At 37.2% G+C, this 20,826-nt stretch overlaps 1 protein-coding gene and 1 pseudogene across 7 annotated transcripts in view; one reads left to right on the top strand and one right to left on the bottom strand.

Annotated features, from left to right (window-relative positions):
• Window positions 1-20,826, top strand: part of KTN1 (kinectin 1) — a 119,900-nt gene that overhangs the window by 26,771 nt on the left and 72,303 nt on the right. For 5 of the 6 annotated variants that reach the window (XM_079911895.1, XM_079911894.1, XM_079911893.1 and 2 more), the window contains exons 2-6: window positions 9,752-9,789; window positions 13,541-14,093; window positions 17,476-17,613; window positions 18,992-19,162; window positions 20,544-20,674. In XM_079911895.1, coding sequence (XP_079768021.1) covers window positions 13,571-14,093; window positions 17,476-17,613; window positions 18,992-19,162; window positions 20,544-20,674 — 963 coding nt within the window. In that variant the 5' untranslated portion in view covers window positions 9,752-9,789; window positions 13,541-13,570. The remainder of the gene's footprint in view (window positions 1-9,751; window positions 9,790-13,540; window positions 14,094-17,475; window positions 17,614-18,991; window positions 19,163-20,543; window positions 20,675-20,826) is intronic. The other variant, XM_079911892.1, reaches the window with a different exon arrangement.
• LOC307182256 (actin-related protein 2/3 complex subunit 1A-like) lies at window positions 1,444-4,912 on the bottom strand (annotated as a pseudogene). The gene has a single exon. The product of its transcript is annotated as an actin-related protein 2/3 complex subunit 1A-like (transcript).

Raw genomic sequence — 20,826 nt, 5'->3', positions numbered from 1 at the left:
CAAGAGTGGGACTGTAGGCTCATGTGGCAACTCTATTTTTAGTTTTTCATTTCTGATTTTATTGATTTGGGCCCTCTCCCTTTTTTTCGTGACGAGTCTGGTTAAAAGTTTAATAATTTTGTTTATCTTTTCAAAGAACCAGCTTTTACTTTCATTGATCTTTTCTATTTTTTTAAGTCTATTTCATTTATTTCTGTTCTGATCTTCAGTTTCTTTCCTTCTACTAACTTTAGCTTTGTTTGTTCCTCTTTCTCTAGTTGGTTTAGGCTTAATGTTAGGTTGTTTATTTGAGAATTTTCTTCTTTCCCGAGGTAAGCTTTGTTGCTACATACTTCCTGCTTAGAACTGCCTTTGCTACATCTCATAGGTTTTGGACTGTTGTGTTTTCATTTTCATTTGTCTCCAGGTATTTTTTTAATTTCCTCTTTGATTTCTTCAGTGATCCATTGGTTGTTTAGTAGCATATTGTTGAGCCTCTGCGTGTTTGTGTTTTTTGCAGTGTTTTTCTTGTACTTGATTTCTAGTCTCATAGCATTGTGGTCAGAAAAGATGCTTGATATGGCTTCAGTTTTCTTAAATTTACCAAGACTTGTTTTGTGGGCTACCACGTGGTCTGTCCTGGAGAATGTTCCATGTGTGCTTGAAAAGGATGTGTATTCTGCTGCTTTCGGGTGGAATGCTCTATAAATATCAACTAAGTCCATTTGACCTAATGTGTTATTTAAGGCCTGTGTTTCCTTATTGATTTTCTGTCTGGATGATCTGTCCATTGATATGAGTGGGGTGTTAAAAGTCCCCTACTCTTGCTGTGTTACTGTTTATTTCTCCTTTTATGTCTGTTAATATTTGCCTTATATATTGAGGTGCTCCTGTGTTGGGTGCATATATATTTACAAATGTTATATTGTCTTAGATTGATTCCTTGATCATTATGTAGTGTTCTTCTCTGTCTCTTGCAATAGTTTTTATTTTAAAGTCTGTTTTGTCTCGTGTAAGTATTGGTACTCTGGCTTTCTTTTGATTTCCATTTGTGTGTAATATCTTTTTCCATCCCCTCAGTTTTAGTCTGATTGTGTCTCTGGATCTGAAGTGAGTCTCTTGTAGGCAGCAGATATATATAGGTCTTGATTTTGTATGCATGCAGCCAGTTTGTGTCTTTTGGTTGGAGCATTTAGTCTGTTTACATTTAAGGTAGTTATTGACATGTATGTTCTTACTGCTGTTTTGTTAATTGTTTTGGATTATGTTTTTGTAGGTCTTTTTCCCCCTCCTCTTTTGTTCTCTTGTGATTTGATAACTATCTTTCATGTTATGTTTGGATTCCTTTTCCTTTTTTGTGTGTAAATCTATTGTAGATTTTTGATTTGTAGCTAACCATGAGGTTTTTGTATAGCAGTGTATGTGTATATGTGTATGTGTATATATATATGTGACTGTTTTATGTTGCTGATCTCTTAATTTTTAAATGCATTTAAAATACCCTACATTTGTACTCTCTCCCTCCAGTAATTACTGTTTTTGATAACATAGTTTACATCTAATTGTTTTGTGTATCCATTAACTGCTTATGTGGATATAGATGATTTTACTACTTCAGTCTTTTAATTAAACCTCCTTACTGGCATTGTGTATGGATGATTTCCTACCTTTATGTTTGCCTTTACCGGTGAGCTTTTTCATTCTATAATTTTCTTGTTTCTTGTTGTGGCCTTTTCTCTTTTGCCCAGAGAAGTTCCTTTAACATTTTTTGGAAAGTCGGTTTGGTGGTGCTGACTTTTTTTAGCTTTTGCTTGTCTGGAAAGCTTTTGATTTCTCCGTCAAATCTGAACGAGAGCCTTGCTGGGCAGACTATTCTTGGTTGTAGGTTTTTCCCTTTTGTCACTTTAAGTATATCATGCCACTCTTTTCTGGACTGCAGAGCTTCTACTGAAAAATCAGCTGATAGCCTTATGGGAGTTCCCTTGTATGTTATTTGTTGCTTTTCCCGTATAGCTTTAGTGTTCTCTGTTTATCTTTGATCTTTGTCATTTTGATTACAGTCTGCCTTGGTGTGTTCCTCTTTGGGTTAATACTGTACTGTATGTGTATTTATTGGATATCTTTTCTCCCCCTAGGAATCTTCTAAACGTGTCCTTTAACCTTTCTCTCTCAGGTTCATCTTTTTTTTTTTCCCACGTTCAGTACTTTAATTTTTTAGCAGACAATTTACATACCACCCCCACCCCTTCCTTTAAGTTAGTGTGACAGTTTTCCATAATCTGCTTAAAGAGAAGCTTTGGTCAAGAATAGAATGAAAGAGCAAAACAAAAAAGAAAACCCAAATCACTGCTGCTTTTAAAAAACCAACACTTTCACCAATTATCCTCAAACAAAACACACAACAAGGTTTGCGCCATATGTGTCTTCAGTATTTCCTGGCGGCTGGCTCTTCTCCCCATCATGCGAATGGCGGAGCTGCCCAGTGCAGCCTGTCCATCCTTGTGCTGGATTTGGGAGGCTCGCTCAGCTTCACATTATCTGAAGGCCCTGGACAGAAGACTCTAAGGTCTTGAAATGCCAAATGGTCATGGCTCTGTCGATGCCAGTAGTGCAAAATTTGCGACAATCTTACTTGTCCACTTCATAAATAGACACTTGAGTGATGCTGCTCTGGTGCAGCATCCCCAGGGCCTTGTTGTGGTTCTCAGTTGTGGCCCGCTTGTCCATGTTGCGGAAGTGCTCCATGGCCGACATGTTGTGCTGGATGCGCTGTTTTGGGATGTCTAGCTTGGAGACGAAGGTCAAGCAGCTGCAGTCGTTGCATCTAAAGAGCATGGGGCAGCAGTCATGGCCAGCAGCCATGATGCTGTTCTCCGAGATGAAGGACACACTCAGGAGGGGCAGGAACTCTGTCTTCAGAGTTGAGACCTGCACACTTTTTGAGGCATCGGCAACGGACACCGTGTTGTGGCTGACCCAGGCCAGGTGGCTCCTGCTGGCGGAGAAGTTGACCCCATGCACCCAGCTGCCAGTGCCACTGCCACCAAACGCTGACATCAGCTGACCAAAAGGCATCTTGCTGCCCCAGGGTGTACTGGCTGGCTTCTCATCCACTTCTTTAATGTAGGCAGAAAACACTCTGCATTTGAAATCACAGGATCCTCCTGCCAGCAAGACATTGTTGGGATGCCAGTCCAAGCTGAGAACTGTGGAGCGAATGGGTTTTTTAATGTGCTTGCTCATTCGCCAGTCATTTTTGGACTCGAAGTAACAAACAGAAATGAGTCATGCTCCACTGCCCACAACAAATTTGTTCTGTAGTGGGGACCACTTGACAGAAGTGGCTGCATTGTTAATTCTCAGGATCACCACGGTTGGCTTCCAGATACCATCTTTCTGACTCCAGACCTAGGCGTTGCGGTCAGCCCCTCAAGTGACCATGAGGTCACTCTTGGGAGTGCAGTCGATACCTGTGATGTGTCCATTGTGCTGCTTGAGTTCATGAATTTTCACCCACTGGCTCCCAACTTCTTATAGATGTGGACTTCATGGTTATTGGGGCTAAGGGCAATCTGGGTATGATACCAGTTCCAGGCATGACAGGTAATTGGCTCTAGTAAAAATTGATGCAGGGATATTATTCTTAGTGTTTTCAAAGGACAGAAAGCTGGGGGTTGGGGCCATCTGGACGGGCTCGGAGCGTGGAATTCGTGGACTCTGGTCAGTTGATGCGAACAGGCTCCGGCCAGGTTCATCTTTTTCTCACATTTCGGGTGATGTTTGTAAGTTAAGCCTACCAGACCTTTGTCTTTTTTGAGTTAGTCACTTATTTCTTCCCATAAAGTCTTTACAATGTTTTCTAGTCAGATTTTCCAGTTTTTTCCTTTATGGCTCTGGGTTTTACATGAGACATAGAAAAAGCCTTTTACAAAACAAAATTATTTTAGATTGAAAGAAATACACTTGTTTTCTAGTTTTTTCATGGTTTAACTTTTTAACCTTTAAAACTTTGATCCATATATAATTGAGGTAGGGGCTGAATTTTCCCCTGAAATGGCTGTCATTTGTGCTGATACTATTTATTAAATAATCCATAGATTTACTTACTGATTTGAAATAGCTCTCTGATTATATACTAAATTTTTCACATGTATTTGGGGCTTTTTATGTTGCATTTATTTGACAGTTCTTGGGCAAGATGTAAAGATTCTTGTTTTATAGTGAAGCTTTTCCAATAGCTCCCTTAGAGTTTTTTTGGGTAGCATTTGACGATTTTGGCTTTTCATTTACATTTCCTGTTTAGTTTGTGAAATGATCTTAAGTATTATGTGTTTTTTAGGAATAGGCAAGAATAAATATAACATTTTATTATTTTAGTACTTTCATTGTTGAGTGACCTACGGTGATGTACTCATGAGTTATTTCATCAGTCTATTATGTTCAACTTTTAACACCCTAGCAAAACTTTCCTAAAGGATGATAGGGTTTGAAGTAGGTTTTTTGTTTGTTGATAAATTTAACTGGTACCATACATTACTAGGACTGCCTTGTTGTAGTGGGATTGGACATAGATGAGGAGGCTAGGGCACTTAGAGGGCCTCAAGGAGAAGTTACAGGAGGAAAAGATTTTGGATCACAACTATGAAGAATATTCTAATGTTTTTGTGAAAGGAGCTTATGGGAGGTGCTGATTCCTCATAAGCATAGGCTCACTGACCATTCAGCTGGGTCTAGTGTTTTAATTAGATGGCCCTTTCCAACTCAGAGGCCTTGTGAAAAAATAAAGGTAGGTCAAGACTAGATTTTAGGGGAAGGCAGTCTTGTATATATGGTATAGCTGTTTTACAATTACATCATTGGTGTGAACTTCATGTTTTAATGTTAATTTTTGAACAGTGTTAATTTTTGAACAATTTTGACGATTTATCTTCACCTTTGGAAACTTTTACATATTGATTTGAAATACTGATTATTTAAATGTATTATTAAATTTTTGGTATTAAAGCTTTTAATTTGTCTAATTAAGTTATCATAAATTAGCTTTCTTTACAGAATAAACTTTTAACCAGGTTATCTCCTGTGGGTATGTTTTTTTAAATTTATTTATTCATTTAATTTAATTTTTTAAAAATTTACTTATTGATTTGTTTATTTTTGGCTGCATTGGGTCTTTGTTGCTGCCTGCAGGCTTTTCTCTAGTTGTGGCGAGTGGGGGCTACTCTTCGTTGTGGTGTGTGGGCTTCTCATTGCAGTGGCTTCTTGTTGCGGAGCACGGGCTCTAGGTGCACGGGCTTCAGTAGTTGTGGCTCACGGGCTCTAGAGTGCAGGCTCAGTAATTGTGGCGCACGGGTTTAGTTGCTCCATGACATGTGGAATCTTCCCGGACCAGGGCTCGAGCCCGTGTCCCCTGCATTGGCAGGCGGATTCTTAACCACTGCTCCACCAGGGAAGTCCTGTGGATATGTTTTTAAATGAGCAGTGTCTTTTCCTGGGAAAATGGACTAGTTGGGGCTTGATGGGTAAGCAAAAGTCTGAAAGATATTGGTATAACTCTCAGCAGCTACCAGCTACACAGATACTTTTCATTTTCTTGGAGAAGCTGTTCAAACTGATTTATCTAGTCTTGTATTAAAGGAAAAAAAGTAAGTTTGGTTAAAAAAAAAAAAAGAAATAGAAGTTTCACGTGTTGTGACATGATAACTAATGGAGAAGTGAAATTTTATTATTCATCTCTGGTATTAGTTGGATTTGTTTCAGACTGGGGTAGCAGTTCTCTAGAACGGGTATTGCTGAAATAACTTAAATGGTATGTTAATAAGGTGTGAGTCATAGAAACAAGTACGTGTTGCAGTTTACAAGGAGAAATTGCACCTCAGCTTTAAGATTTCAGTGTAATCTGTAAAGTTAATTTTAGAAAAGCTGTTGTAAATGGACTTCCCATGTCAGGCGACTCAGTGTTTTGATTTGCTAGATTATCTTATCTTTTGGTTGCTTTGAATGTTTTTCTTCTTACCTTAAAAGATAATTTTATAATTGTATTGTGGGCTCTGGGGACATTATACTTTTGGTGTAGAGAATGGAAATTTAGGTAAGTTTTTATATTTTGATGGCTATTTCAGTAAATGATTAATAATTTGTTTTTCTCATTGGTGTCTTTTTCTTATTTATTTGTAGAATCAAGTATTTAAAAACTTACTGTAGACTTAATACACACGTAAACTTTTAAACATATATAGCTGTACAATATAAGGTGAATCTACTTTTTCTGTGTGTTTTTGTTCCAAGTACTTTATACATTTTCTTAAGTTTAAAATTTTAATCTGTCTGGATATCTATTTGATCTGAACGATCAGATAAATTGATTTTTAAATTTTTAAAAATCAATTTGAATCTATTTAGGTTTTGAGTTCCATTATTTTCTGTTCTTTTATCTTTTATCACACTGCAGTATATTGCTACTTTCCTATAATTGTTACACAATTATCTCCTATCTCATAGAATGCTATGAATGTGTACATAGAGAATAAATGCTCTAGGATTTTAGGAGGAAGAGAAATATCTGTAGGCAAGGTACTTGAGCTGGAAGAGTAGACCTCATTGAGGCTCAGGTTTGGTTTTTATGCTCTGTTTTATTGATACTATGTACTTCCTCAGGTGGGTCATAAATTCATTTAAAGTCAGTGAATCTATTTGTGCAACACTGCTTAGCACCCTGTATTCTCTCCAAAGTTTTAAATTTAAGTGGAGAATCAAAATGAACAAAATTTATAAGTAAAAAATAACAATGTAATAATTATAATGTGTTTTATAGGACCACCAGCGCCACCCTTTCCACCCTTACTCAGAACTAAACTTTGTTTCCCATTTCACTAAGAAAATAGTAGCATTAGGAGGATAATTTTTACAGACTTCTACACTGTATCTACCTCCTTGCCTATGTTTCCGTCTAAGGCTAGTCTCTTCAGAATTTGTACACCAAATTCTTTTCCTCTTGCCATTTGAGAACATTGTCCCTCACCCCTCACTCTCTTGCATCATCAGTCTTTCTGCTTCTGCCAGATCATCTTTATCAGCATATTAACATGCTGTTATTTCTCCTGTCTTTAAAAACTTTAAAAACCAAAGCCCCAACCTCATATTCCCCTCCAGCTTCCATTGCATTTCTTTTATTACTTCAGAGGAAGTCTTCTCGAAAGAGTTGTTCACACCTGCTGGAGTTCTCACTTTTGACTTCATTTCAGTCAGGTTTTGATCACTACCACTCTACTGCTTTGGTCAGTCACCACTAATGTCTCTGTTGCTAAAATCCAATAGTCAATTTCTATCAATAGTTTTTACTGTACTTTATTTACTAACACCATTTGACAAAGTTGATTAATCTCTCTTTCTTAATATAATTTATTCATTTAGCAACCAGGGTGACATTTCTCGTAATTTTCTTTCTACTTCTCCTTCGCTGTTTCCTTTGCAAGTTCCTCTTCATCTTCCTGTTGTTGAATTGTCCAGGGGCTCTGTCTTGAGATCTGGGCTCTGTTTATACCCATTCCCTTGGTGATTTTATCCAAGCTTATGGCTTTAAATATAATTTATATGCTGAGTATGACTAAATTTATATTTTTAGCATGTATTCCTCACCTGCCTAAGCACTCTTTGTTTAGCTGTCTGCTGGATATCTCCACCTGTCTAAAACCTAACTCCTGGTCTTTAACCCCAACCATGTCCTTTCCACACTTCCCCCATCTCAGTAAAGGGCAAGTCTTACTTTTGGCTTAGTCTGAAAGCTTTGGAGTTGTCTTTGTCTTTGCTTGTTCTCTCACACCCCATTTTCCAGTCCTCAGCAAATCATCTTTTCACTACCCTCATAGTGTACTCAGAATTTGACTACTTTTTACTACCCCTCTTGCTACCTGCTTGCTCTGATCATCTGTTGCCTAGATTACTTCAGTTGTCTCTTAAGTTTTCTCTGCTGTCACCTTCTCCCTATACCCTTTTTCTACTCAAAACCCTCTGTTGGTTTCCCATATTACTCAGAGTACAAGCCACAGCCCTTCCATTTGCCTGTAAAAAACTACATGATTTGTTCACTGCACCCTGCCCCATTCAAATGATCTCTTTAACCTCATCTTCTACTACTATTCCTCTTGTTCATTATACTTGAACCACATTGTCTTTATTGTTCTTGGTCAAATGTGTCAGGTTGTGTTCTGTCTCATATACTGTATATTAACTGCTGGACTGTCTTCCTTTTAGTAGAATGTTAGCCCTATAAGGGCAGGCATTGTGGCCTTTTGTACTGTTGTTTATTCAGAATGCCCTGGAAAACAAGGTTGACGTATACTAATTGGTGCTAAATAACTATACAAAGTGAATTAATAGACTGTTGTGGAAGATGGTAGTTGAAAAGATATTTTCATAGGTGTGATTTGGGCTGTGTTTTGAAGGATAAGTGAAGATTTGATACAAAGGACAAGGCAAAGGTTTCTAGATTTGATACTAGGGAGGAGGGGAAATTGGACTTTTTAGAGAGTTTTTCCTTTTTGTTCCCCAATTTAGAACCTGTAGTACCTTCTTAGTGCTGATTTTGTCTACTCAGTTGACTGCTGATATTCTGTAGCTGGTTGTAGTTTATATTTCCTCAAAATCATATCTAAAACTCCCAGACAAAAACCTATTCCTTGTCTTGAACTTGACATGTGATTTCATAATTTACAGATTTTGGCCAAGCTAGAAACATAGGAGTTAGTTGTCTTAGACTCCTTCCTCACTTTCACCATGCTCTTTTTTTTTTTTTTCTTGGGTCGCGCCAAGTGGCATGTGGGATCATCTTTGTTGCCTGACCAGGGGTTGAACCTGTGCCCCCTGCATTGGAAGCACAGCGTCTTAACCACTGGACTGTTAGGGAAGTCCTTCACCATGCTCTAATAGTTGCCTCGTCCTCTATCTGCATTGACTTAATTCACTCTCACTTTAGCCTATTGAAATAGTTATTTTAATTGGTGTCCTTGCACCTGTGTTAACCTATCCATTGGATTTTAAATTTTGATGCTAATTTTTATTTGTAGAAGTCCTAATTGATTCGTATCTACCCAGTTACTTTTTTTTTTTTTTTTTTGCGGTACCCGGGCCTCTCACTGTTGTGGCCTCTTCCGTTGCGGAGCGCAGGCTCAGCGGCCATGGCTCACGGGCCCAGCCGCTCCACGGCATGTAGGATCTTCCCGGACCAGGGCATGAACCCGTGTCCCCTGCATCGGCAGGCGGACTCTCAACCACTGTGCCACCAGGGAAGCCCAGCCCAGTTACTTTTGATAGTTTCTGTTCTTTGCTCATTTTTCCAGTTACCTCTTCTTTATGTGTGTAGGTTATAATCTATATCTATTAATTCCAGTATCTTGAATCTTTAGGGATGTGATTCCTTAGTTTATTTTTGTTGCCTCTTGCTCATGGTGGCTTCTGTCATTTTGTGTTGTGGGCTCTTATCTGGATGACAGTCTTCTTTGGAAATCTTGAGGTTCCTGGCTTGAGGGAGCAATATAGCAAAGAAGATGTGCATTCACTTCTGCCACATGCACTATGGGCACCACCAACTTGGAACCACTTAAATTTTTTGTCTTGGCATTTCCAAGATTGTGTTAAGTAGTTTGGACTTTAGACCTATGTAAGAAGAGACCCCTGGAGCCAAGGCAGAATTGGGACCAAAAGTCAAGACTCTTGACTTTATTTTAGTGCTTTATTATATTGCCGTTTATCAATTTTAAAATTTATTTTTTTTCAGGATATATCTGGAATATGACATGCATACTTTATTTGAAGGTTAGTGACACCATAATGTTTAATCTTACATTTTACCAAGAAGGGTTCAGAAAATACTGTAGTTAACTTCTGTTGTGTAATGGAAATCTGAGTAAGTGATACTTGTCCATGAATATACTTGTTATCAGTGTATGGTACTTCCATAAATAAAGTTTTCCTCAAAAAAATTAACTTGAACATTAAAAAAACAACATAAGATGTTATTATGGATTTAAAGGAAGAGAAACATGGCATGTTTAGAACACAGACTACTTAGATTCAGCATGATCAGGTTACAGATAGATTTTTTAACTTACGAACTCTGTTATTTTTTGCGGTACGCGGGCCTCTCACTGTTGTGGCCTCTCCTGTTGTGGAGCACAGGCTCCGGACGCGCAGGTTCAGCGGCCATGGCTCATGGGCCCAGCCGCTCCGCAGCATGTGGGATCTTCCCAGACAGGGGCAGGAACCCATGTCCCCTGCATCGGCGGGCGGACTCTCAACCACTGCGCCACCAGGGAAGCCCATGAACTCTGTTTTTACAAAGAACCTGTGATAAGAGCTTTCAGCTTAGGTTTCACAGCTACTTCTAGTAATATTATAACTATGTTGTACATTGGATAAAGCTCTTGTAGGCTACTCTTGGTGCCTGTATATCTTTTCAAGGTGTATTCATTTAGTTGTTCAGACATTACAGATTTATACAGGAACTTCTAAGAAATTAAGTGTTCCTGGGTTGAAAACTACCTTTCCCTCAAATCTTTGCTTGCTCTTTACAAATATGCTTGCTTGTATGTTGTTCGGTATACATCCGTGGAAAAAAATTGACTTTCAGTTTGTTCAGACTTCAGTCTTGGATTTTTGTTATATTTTTCTTACTGGTTCTTTTGAGTCACTCCAGTTGACATACTTTTATCAATTGAAGCACAGATAATTTAAAAAATTAGTTTTTTGGTGTCATTTGTTTTAAATGTTCTTTTAGTTTAAAGAAAATGATGTCAGAGGCAAGAGTAACTAAAATACTGTGGTAGTAAGGAAAGAGATTTCAAAATTCTTACATTTACTTGAAATTCAATAGTATACCTATCAAACTGCTTGCATTTTTCCTTGTAATATGTAAGTAACGGTTCTTTTAAAATTTGTGTTTATTTAAACTTTTAAAAGTATGATATTGTGCATTCAGCATGGTTACTTAAATTTCTGTTTTAATGTAGAAAAATTTAAAAAGTTGAGCAATGAACTGTATGTTAAAAATATTTGGGGCTTCCCTGGTGGCACAGTGATAGAGAGCCCTCCTGCCGATGCAGGGGACACAGGTTCGTGCCCCGGTCTGGGAAGATCCCACATGCCGCGGAGCGGCTGGGCCCGTGAGCCATGGCTGCTGAGCCTACATGTCCGGAGCCTGTGCTCCGCAACAGGAGAGGTCACAACAGTGAGAGGCTCGTGTACAGAAAAAAAAAAAAAAAAAAAGCAAGGAATTAAAACTTTTATGAGTTTCTCTTAAACTAACAAAATTTAAAATATTAAGGCAAGCGAGACTGCACCCATGATTATGGCACAACTCTTTAATTTACATATTCATCTCAATAACCTATTATACATGAGGTGTTTTGATCATACAAGTAAAACTGTGATTTTGACTATTCAGTATTTAATTGAATTTAAGAAAGTCTCAGTATTTACAGTTTTAACAGCAGTGTTTTATTGAGTTGATATTTGCTAATTTAACCCATTCTGATGTTGTATATTCTATCTCAGTTTTTTGTATTATATATAATACTGCTGTGAACATCTTTATATATGCTTTTCTTTGTAAATTTCTTGGGATAAAGAATCAGGAATATTGGATTAAAGCAATGCAAACACTTTCTTGACTTTAAATTTGCCTTGGTGTTTTGGTTGGGCTCCTCCTAGTTGCAGAAAGAGCTCACATGACTGGGAATTGAATTGTGTGAAGGGAATCTTCTGAAAAATCCAGAAATGGAAATCATGATTCTTCCAGGCTCGTGTGGGACCTGGAAAAGGGACCTAGAAAAATCATCAGAACATTTGAGGAATGTGTGTTTCAGAGTTCTTGTGGTCTCATGGCCTCTTTTCTCCCTGAACGTTTGCTTCTTGCTCTGCTTCATCATAGATTTTGCTCTCCTAAGACTTAAGTTGCATGTGGGTGCAGTTTGCTGTTCATCAAAGCCCTTCTGACTTTGACTTGACCTTTTTTCAGCATCTGTGGTTGCTGCTAAGTGCCTTAGCCTCTTTTCTTTCCTCAAAGCAAAAATCCATAGAGTTCTAAGTCATTGTTTTGTCCTTTTTCTCCCCCAATTCCCCAGCCAAGTTGAACAGGCTTTGTAGCCTGTAGGTGGTCATGTTAAAACAAACAAAAATCAAAAACAAAACATCTTTTAGGGCTTTCCTGGTGGCGCAGTGGTTGAGAGTCCGCCTGCTGATGCAGGGGACACGGGGTCGTGCCCCGTTCCGGGAGGATCACACATGCTACGGAGCAGCTGGGCCCGTGAGCCATGGCCGCTGAGCCTGCGCGTTCGGAGCCTGTGCTCCGCAACGGGAGAGGCCACAACAGTGAGAGGCCCGCGTACCACAAAACAAACAAACAAACAAACATCTTTTAAAAAGCATTTCTGGTTGACCACTAACAGGCACAGTAAAATATGTTTAATAAATTAAAAATCTTGGATAGTTCATGAATTATCAGGGAAGAACAATTCTGTATAAAGTTCCTTTTAGTGTTTTGTTAGCACATGATTCCTTTTCCCCTTCATCTTGTTAAAACCTTCTCTTAGTAAGTCCAGGGTTGTGTTAATACCATTAAAAATTTTGCTTCTTAATTAAACATTATTAAGAGAGGATGGTGATTGCCCTTGTTTTTGCAGTATAACTTTTTTTTACAGTAAGAGGTACCTTGAAAAAAATTGAGAAAAGCATCTTATTTGTAATTTATTTTAGTGTCAAATGACATATCCTAACATTTTGATTTTTTACTGTATTATATTTCCATATCCTTGTTGTAGCCCACCATGTCATGAGGCTGTTAGTTAACTGGAATAAAGGTGCTCACAGTTTGTGAATGAACTTAAATCTTTAAGTGGAGGAATGAACCACTTTTCTTTGCAGTTAAGAGTGTGGTACTTTTAGTGGATATCTAGTGTGTTGGTAATAGTTAATGCCTCTTTATTTCCATGTATAGTAGTATTCATGAACATTGTACAGTAAGAGGAAAACTAAATAGTAATAGTGTCAAAAGTGGATATTTTTTGGGAAAAAGTAATGAATGGCTAAGTTTTTTTTCCCTTCCGTTAGAACCTTTCCACATGATTTAAAAATGGAAGGCTGGGGGCTTCCCTAGTGGCGCCGTGGTTGAGCGTCCACCTGCCGATGCAGGGGACATGGGTTCGTGCCCCGGTCCGGGAAGATCCCACATGCCGCGGAGCGGCTGGGCCCATGAGCCATGGCCGCTGAGCCTGCGCGTCCGGAGCCTGTGCTCCGCAACGGGAGAGGCCACAACAGTGAGAGGCCTGCGTACCGCAAAAAAAAAAAAAAAAAAAAAAAAAGGAAGGCTGTGTTACACTCCTAGTTACCACAAAATTTTTTTAAAAGTATATTCAAATTGTATTTGGCAAAGTAATCCAGTATGTGATTTAAAAAACCTGTTCAGATTTGTAGATCAGGTTAAATATGAAATACCACTTGAAAGAACAGAGATTTTTTGTGTTTAATAAGACTGACTCAGGTTTTTGTTTCTTCCTTCTTTCACATTTAGGTTTTATAGGATCACATTAACAAAAGCACCATGGAGTTTTATGAGTCAACATATTTTATTGTTCTTATTCCTTCAGTAGTTATTACAGTAATTTTCCTCTTCTTCTGGCTTTTCATGAAAGAAACATTATATGATGAAGTTCTTGCAAAACAGAAAAGAGAACAAAAGCTTATTCCTACCAAAACAGATAAAAAGAAGGCAGAAAAGAAAAAGAATAAAAAGAAAGAACTCCAAAATGGGAACCTCCATGAATCTGATTCTGAGAGTGTACCCCGGGACTTTAAATTATCTGATGCCTTGGCTGTGGAAGATGAGCAAGTTGTACCTGTTCCACTGAATGTGGTTGAAAGTTCAAGTAGTGTTAGAGAAAGAAAGAAGAAGGAAAAGAAACACAAGCCTGTACTAGAAGAACAGGTCACCAAAGAAAGTGATGTATCAAAGATTCCATGCAAAAAAGTGGAACCTGTCCCAGTTACTAAACAGCCCACCCCCCCCTTGGAAGCAGCTGCCTCAAAGAAGAAACCAGGGCAGAAGAAGTCTAAAAATGGAAGCGGTATTGTATTCTATTCAACTTTATTGCGTGGTTATATTTGTTTTAATAACTTTAGAGTTTGAAGTTCAGATACTTTGTTAAGTGTGCATACAAATGTTAAATACTGAATCTGAAATTGAGAATATTATCCTTTTCACTGTGTGTTTGCTTTCATTCATTGCTGATAGAAAGAATTAGTACTGAGCATAAAACAGTGTTCAAAACTAAATTTCACATTACAAATGTGGAAAAGGCCTTTAGTGGAAATATATAAAATCTGTTTATATATATAAAATATAAATATATAAAATATATTATAGAAATATATAAAACCACTGAGGACCTGTAAATATCAGTAGTTAGAAATGTTCACATTTATTTCAACCAGTACTTTCTAATCAGTGTGATAGGAATTAAAGATGAAAAGAAAAATCAGATATCATTTTCACCTTTGATTGATTAATTTTGCAAACATTTGTAATACATGTGTTTTGTGCTAGGCATTAGATTAGGTACTAGGACTGCAGAGATGAAGTGTGCATTTTCAAGGTAGCCTCATGCTAGTTGTAGATACAAAGAGAAATAGGTTATTATAATATAAAAAGTTTAGTATAATGAGCTAGGTATGTCTAAACCAGTGTTGGAGTTCTAAGGTGGGCCACTTAAAGCATGTAATGCCTAAAGTTAATCTTAAAGGTTGAATAAGTACTAGCTAGTTTTTCTTGGTGGATAGGGTGTTCCAAGGAGAGAGCTTAATAGGTACAACAGAAAGGACGTGAGAAATGGTGTGCTGATGGTTGAAATTGCAGTTTGCTCTGTATGAAAGGACTTGTGTTCACTATTAAGTTGTTTTCGTATCTTAACTTATGTAGTATTAAGTTAGTTATACTGGATTTTAAATATTTGCTTGCCAGCTCTGATCAAGCATCGTACTAGGGAAATAAGAGTAAAGGGGACAGAAGGACATGTAAGTCAATAATGAAATGTGACTTATATAAGAAAAATACAAAGTATAGAAATACTACGGAGCCAAAACACCTAGTGCTTATGGGGACCATGGGTCAAAAGCTTTACAGAGGAGACAGTGCCTGAGCTGGGTCTTCCGGAATGAATCACTTCATCGAGCAAATAGTGGGATCTCATTCCCCACTGGCAGAAGATCATGCATAAAGGCATTAAAGATGCAAGAGTACAGTGTATTGTTGAACCATGAAATGGGAGGTGGGGAGGGTAGGAACAAAGCTGAAAAGCTAATGGAGTGGGTAGATCATGATGATTTTTGTATACAATGCTAAGGAGCTGGGATGTTGTGATTTGGCCATTGTTGAAGATTTTCAAGCAGGCTTAGTTTACATGGCCTGATTTACATTTTAGAAAGGTATTTTTGGCAGAACTAGGGAAGACAAGTTTCATAGGGCAGTGTTTAATATAGGCACACTTGTTAAGAGGGTATTATTTTCCAGAGTTAAGTTGAAGGACTGAACTGTGGTAGTGACAGAAGAAATAGTAAGGAGGTTAGAGAGATCTGCAAAGCAAAAATGACATGACTAACGTTATGCATAGGATATGGCAGACAGAGGAGAAAGCAGGATCAAAGATAATTTCCAAGTTTTAAGTTAGGTCAGGGTAGGCAAACTGCAACCTGTGAGCCAAATCTGGCCTGCTTCTCGTTTTTTATGGCCCATGAGCCAAGAATGGTTTTTATATTTCAAATGGATTAAGAAAACTAAAGGAGTAATATTGTGTTAAATATGGAAATTATATGAAATTCAAACCTCTGTGTCCATAAATCAAGTTTTTTTGAATGCAGCCTCACTCAATGTGTTAACGTTTGTCTGTGGCTGGCTTTCACACTGCAACAGCAGGTGAATAGTTGTGACAGAGTCTAAATGGCCCACAAAACCAGAGTATTTACTGTTCAGCCCTTTGTAGAAAAGATTACTCAAGCTCTGATTGGTAAATGTTGATAGCTTTAAGAGGGAATAATGGGGAGAGAGTGGATGTGTGCCCAGAGGAGAATGCTTTCAGTTTGTGTTTCTGGTGCCTATAGGGGCTATTTACATAGGGAGGATGCAGTAGGAAATTTAAGTACAGAGGCATAAGGCTAGACTACAGATTCAGAAGCCTTATTAAGCATGATGGTAGTAGTTGATGTCGTGGGTGTAGAGAAGATCATTCAAGGAAAGTATTTAAAATGAGGACACAATCCTGAAGAATACCAGTGTATAAGGTATTCAGTAGGAACAGCTTACAAAGGAGACTGCAAAGGAATATTCCAAGTGTAAGAAAAGAATTATCATGGGAGCTGAATTTTATTGTGGTACAAATATATGTAACATAAAATTTACCATTTTAAAGTATAAGTTCTGGGCTTCCCTTGTGGCTCAGTGGTTGAGAGTCCGCCTGCCAACGCAGGGGATGCGGGTTCGTGCCCCGGTCCGGGAAGATCCCACATGCCGCGGAGCGGCTGGACCTGTGAGCCATGGCCGCTGAGCCTGTGCGACCGGAGGCTGTGCGACCGGAGTCTGTGCTCCGCAATGGGAGAGGCCACAACAATGAGAGGCCCACGTCCCGCAAAAAAAAAAAAAAAAAAAGTATAAGTTCTGTGGCATTAAGTACATTCACATTCTTGCACAGTCATCACCACCAGCCATCTCAAGAACTTTTGGTCTTTCCCAACTAAAATTCTGTACCCGTTAAGCACTAATTCCCCATTCTTCCCTCTCTCTAGTTCTTGGCAAGCACCATCCTACTTTCCGTGTCTATGAATTTGACTACTCTAGGTACTTCATATAAGTGAAATCATACAATATTTGTCCTTTTGTGACTGGCTTATTTCACTTAGCATAACGGAGAAGAGAGTAATTTAAAGAGGTAGAGACCAATGGTATGAAATGCTAAATAGAATTCAAATAAGGATTAAAGGATATTATTGGTAGAATGTGGCATTTGGGACACTAGGGACCTGAGTAAAATCTTTCATGGATATAATGGAAGAGAGAAAAATCAGGTTGCAATTAGTTGAGAAATGATTGGTAGGAAAGGAAGTACAGACTGTTCTTTGGTCAGTATAAAAAGGAAATGGGTGTGGGGGGCTAGGGATTACAGTGGTGGGAAGGGTTTTATTTTTTAAGATGATAAGGGATTTGACCATGCTTATAAGCTGAGTAGGGCTAGGAGTGGCTGAGAAATGGGATATAAAAGAAGGAGCAAGTACTAGAAGTCCTGATGAAGTTAAAGAGCATATGTGGCAGAGTAAGAAAGCTAGAATAAGTGAGAGAATTGTATATCAGAGTTTAAAATTTTGGTGGTAAAGCATTTTAGGAAGTATTCATTAATAATTGAATCTTTTCTGGTGTGTTCATTGTTTGCTATGATGATTTTTCATTTATTTTTAATAAAGATGATCAGGATAAAAAGGTGGAACCTCTTATGGCACCGTCAAAAAAGCAAGAACCATTACCCCTGCATCAAGAGACTAAACAAGAAGGTGGATCAGGAAAGAAGAAGGTTTCATCAAAGAAGCAAAAGACTGAAAATGGTGAAATGTGTAGATATGTATTTTATAAATACTAATTCTAGAGAAGTCCACTAGGACAAGGAACCTAGAGACCTCACATGCTCTTTAACTTCCAGCTTAATATGTACCATAACAGCTTTAAAACTAATACAAGCCCATGGTGCTTTGACAGATGGTTAGGGTATAAGTTTGTGGTGAAGACCTTTATATGAAATTTATAAAAGGACAGAAGCATTTATAAATATTCTCATTCTTAACTGAGTTTTGAAAATAATGTTAATAGCATACAAACTCTATAGAAGAAAAGTATTCCTGAAATATTTGTACTTTTTAATATCACATAAAGATTATGCTTGAGAACATTAGTTAAATTTATCATTACCCTACATTCCTAACTATTTATTAAACATAATTTGCATGTGTGTATGAGAAGCATCCAGTTAAAAGTGATGAAGCAATTTTTATCTGTTCTGAATTGTCCACAGAAGACTTAGCTATGAAATTTATGTAGATAAAACAGTGATTTTTATAATATTGGGCTGTGATATCAACTAGTGCTAGAAAATAGTAAAATTGGCAAGGGAAAAGATGAAATTCTGTTATTTGCATTAAAATTATGATATATCAAGCAATCAGGTATAGAAAAATATTATCACAAAATATTTGTTAATATTAAATATTTATTATACATTTTAAATGAAAGAACTGTATGTGCCCCAGAGTTTTTTTTTTTTTTAGAGAGACTTCCATATGGGTGTGGAAGTTTGTGTCTCTAACCAACAGATATCAGACTTCAGTATTCAAACTTTTCCCATTAAAATTAGGAACAAAGTAAGAAGCCTTCCTTCCTCCACTTTTAATGTGGTTCTGGAAGTTTTAACTAGTGTAGTAAGATGTACCATATAAGTTAGAGGCATAACTATTAGAAATGAGAAGATATCTGCAAGGAGCAGTGACTAATTTTGTATCTAGCAAGGAAAAAAACTCAGGAATTAACCAATGGGAATAAGAGGTCAGTAAAGTACCAACATACATTAAAAATTAATAGTTTTCCTTGAGCACTAATTAAATGTGAATGGATTCTTAGTTAAATCAGGAGAAACATGAGAACTAACTAAAATGTATAGGGATGTATAAGAAGAAATTTTCAGATACTATTAGAGGAGATGTGTGATACAAATGATATGCTATAAAATAATATTGAACTGGTATTTCTTAATTAGAAGAGTGTTTTGAGTTGTTAAACGATAAAATAGGAATTTAAAGCCAAATTGAGCTGGTATTAGAGATTTGAAAATAACTGCATTTATCATTAAACTTAATTGTGCTTACATGTTATTTAATTACTCTGTTATAAAAAATGCTGAGTAATTATGATTTTGTTGAACTTAAATTACAGTCTTGGTAGATGAACCCCTAATTCATGCAACAACTTATATTCCTTTGATGGATAATGCTGATTCAAATCCTGTGATGGATAAGAGAGAGGTTATTGATCTGATTAAACCTGACCAAGTAGAAGGAATTCAGAAAACAGGGGCTAAAAAACTGAAGATTGAAGCTGATAAAGGTAATATACAGAATGTGACAATCTTTTGTATTGAAAAAAACACATTTTTGAGTTCTGATGGAGTGAGTGTGTTTTCTCATAGAAGCAATGAATTGCAAAAGACTAATAGAATCTTTGTAGTAAAAGATTTATTGGTAGTTTTCTAATCCACCTTCTCAGTTTTGTAGAGCTGGACATTAGACTTTGACTTGCCTAAGGTTTCATAGCTGTTTTGCTGTCGGGTAATCTGTTCCCTTCTATTATTGTCTCTCAGAGTTTTCTATGCTAATTCACAACGGCCTTATTATTATTATTACTATTATTATTATTATTGTTATTATTTTGGCCGAGTCACATGGTTTGCGGGATCTTAGTTCCCCAACCAGGGGTTGAACCGGGGCCCATGGCAGTGAAAGTGCTGAGTCCTAGCCACTGGACCACCAGGGAACTCCATATTATTTTTTTAATAGTTTTTTTTTTTTTAAACAGCACTTTTAGGTTCATAGCAAAATTGAGTGGAAAGTACAGAGTTTCCATATACCCCTTGTTCTCATACATGCACACAACTGCCTTTTTAAACTTATAATGTAGCTGAAGTATTAAAAGCTCTGGGCACCTTTGGGTGTAATGGGTGGCAGTTGCTTTTAATGAGAGGCCGCTGTTGCCTAATATAGGAGCCCTAGGGGAATTGAAGTGGATGAGTCAGGAGATGTTTGGCACATGGATTTTTAAAATGTTAGGATTGCTGTATATACTTGATGTTTGTAAAATCAGACTTCCTTTTTGTAATTGTCTTCGAGCTTATTTTCTCATCTGTAAAATTTGGCTCATAAGTCCTAAGTATTACAGTTAAATGACAGTATTTGTGAACATATTTAGTATAGATACTACCATATATTAGACATTTGCATTTTTTTTTTTTAAAGTAAGGGTATACTGGCACTTTAATATTCTGCAGTTTGGATACAAACCACTATGTACATAGAATGGATAAACAACAAGGTCCTACTGTATAGCCCAGGGAACTATATTCAGTATCCCATGATAAACCATAATGGAAAAGAATCTAAGAAATAATGTACATATATATATGTATAACTGAATCACTTTGCTGTACAGCAGAAATTAACACAACATTGTAAATCAACTATATTTCCAATTAAGAAAACATAAAAAATATTCTGCAGGTTGAGCAAATTTTTATTTAATGTAATTATTCCATATTATATTAAAAATGATAAACACTTTTTCTCTGTGGACTAGAGCATTAATTGTTGTTTGACCTGAAATGTAAATCTGTTTTCTCTTGGTTACTGACTTTCTGGGTCAAGAATTCTTGGTGCTTTACCTTTGCTGAAGTTGTTACTTATATCTTTTAAATGTTAACTTTTTTTTTTTAAAGAGAATGCTGAAGTAAAATTTAAAGATTTTCTTCTGTCCTTGAAGACTATGATGTTTTCTGAAGATGAGGCCCTTTGTGTTGTAGACCTGCTAAAGGAAAAGTCTGGTGTGATACAGGATGCTTTAAAGAAGGTAAGCATATTTTAGATTATGAGCCTATTTGAGGGCAGTGATTAGAAGTTCACCAAGCAAGACTTCTGCTAGAGCAATAAGTTATAACCTACTCCCATCCTTCATACCCCGAAAGCACTTAGTGACATTTAAAAGTTCTGGAATGCCTTCGG

Source organism: Stenella coeruleoalba (genome assembly GCF_951394435.1).
Source record: "Stenella coeruleoalba genome assembly, chromosome: 2".
Lineage (NCBI taxonomy): Eukaryota > Metazoa > Chordata > Mammalia > Artiodactyla > Delphinidae > Stenella > Stenella coeruleoalba.
This window is presented reverse-complemented; position numbering and strand designations above follow the sequence as displayed.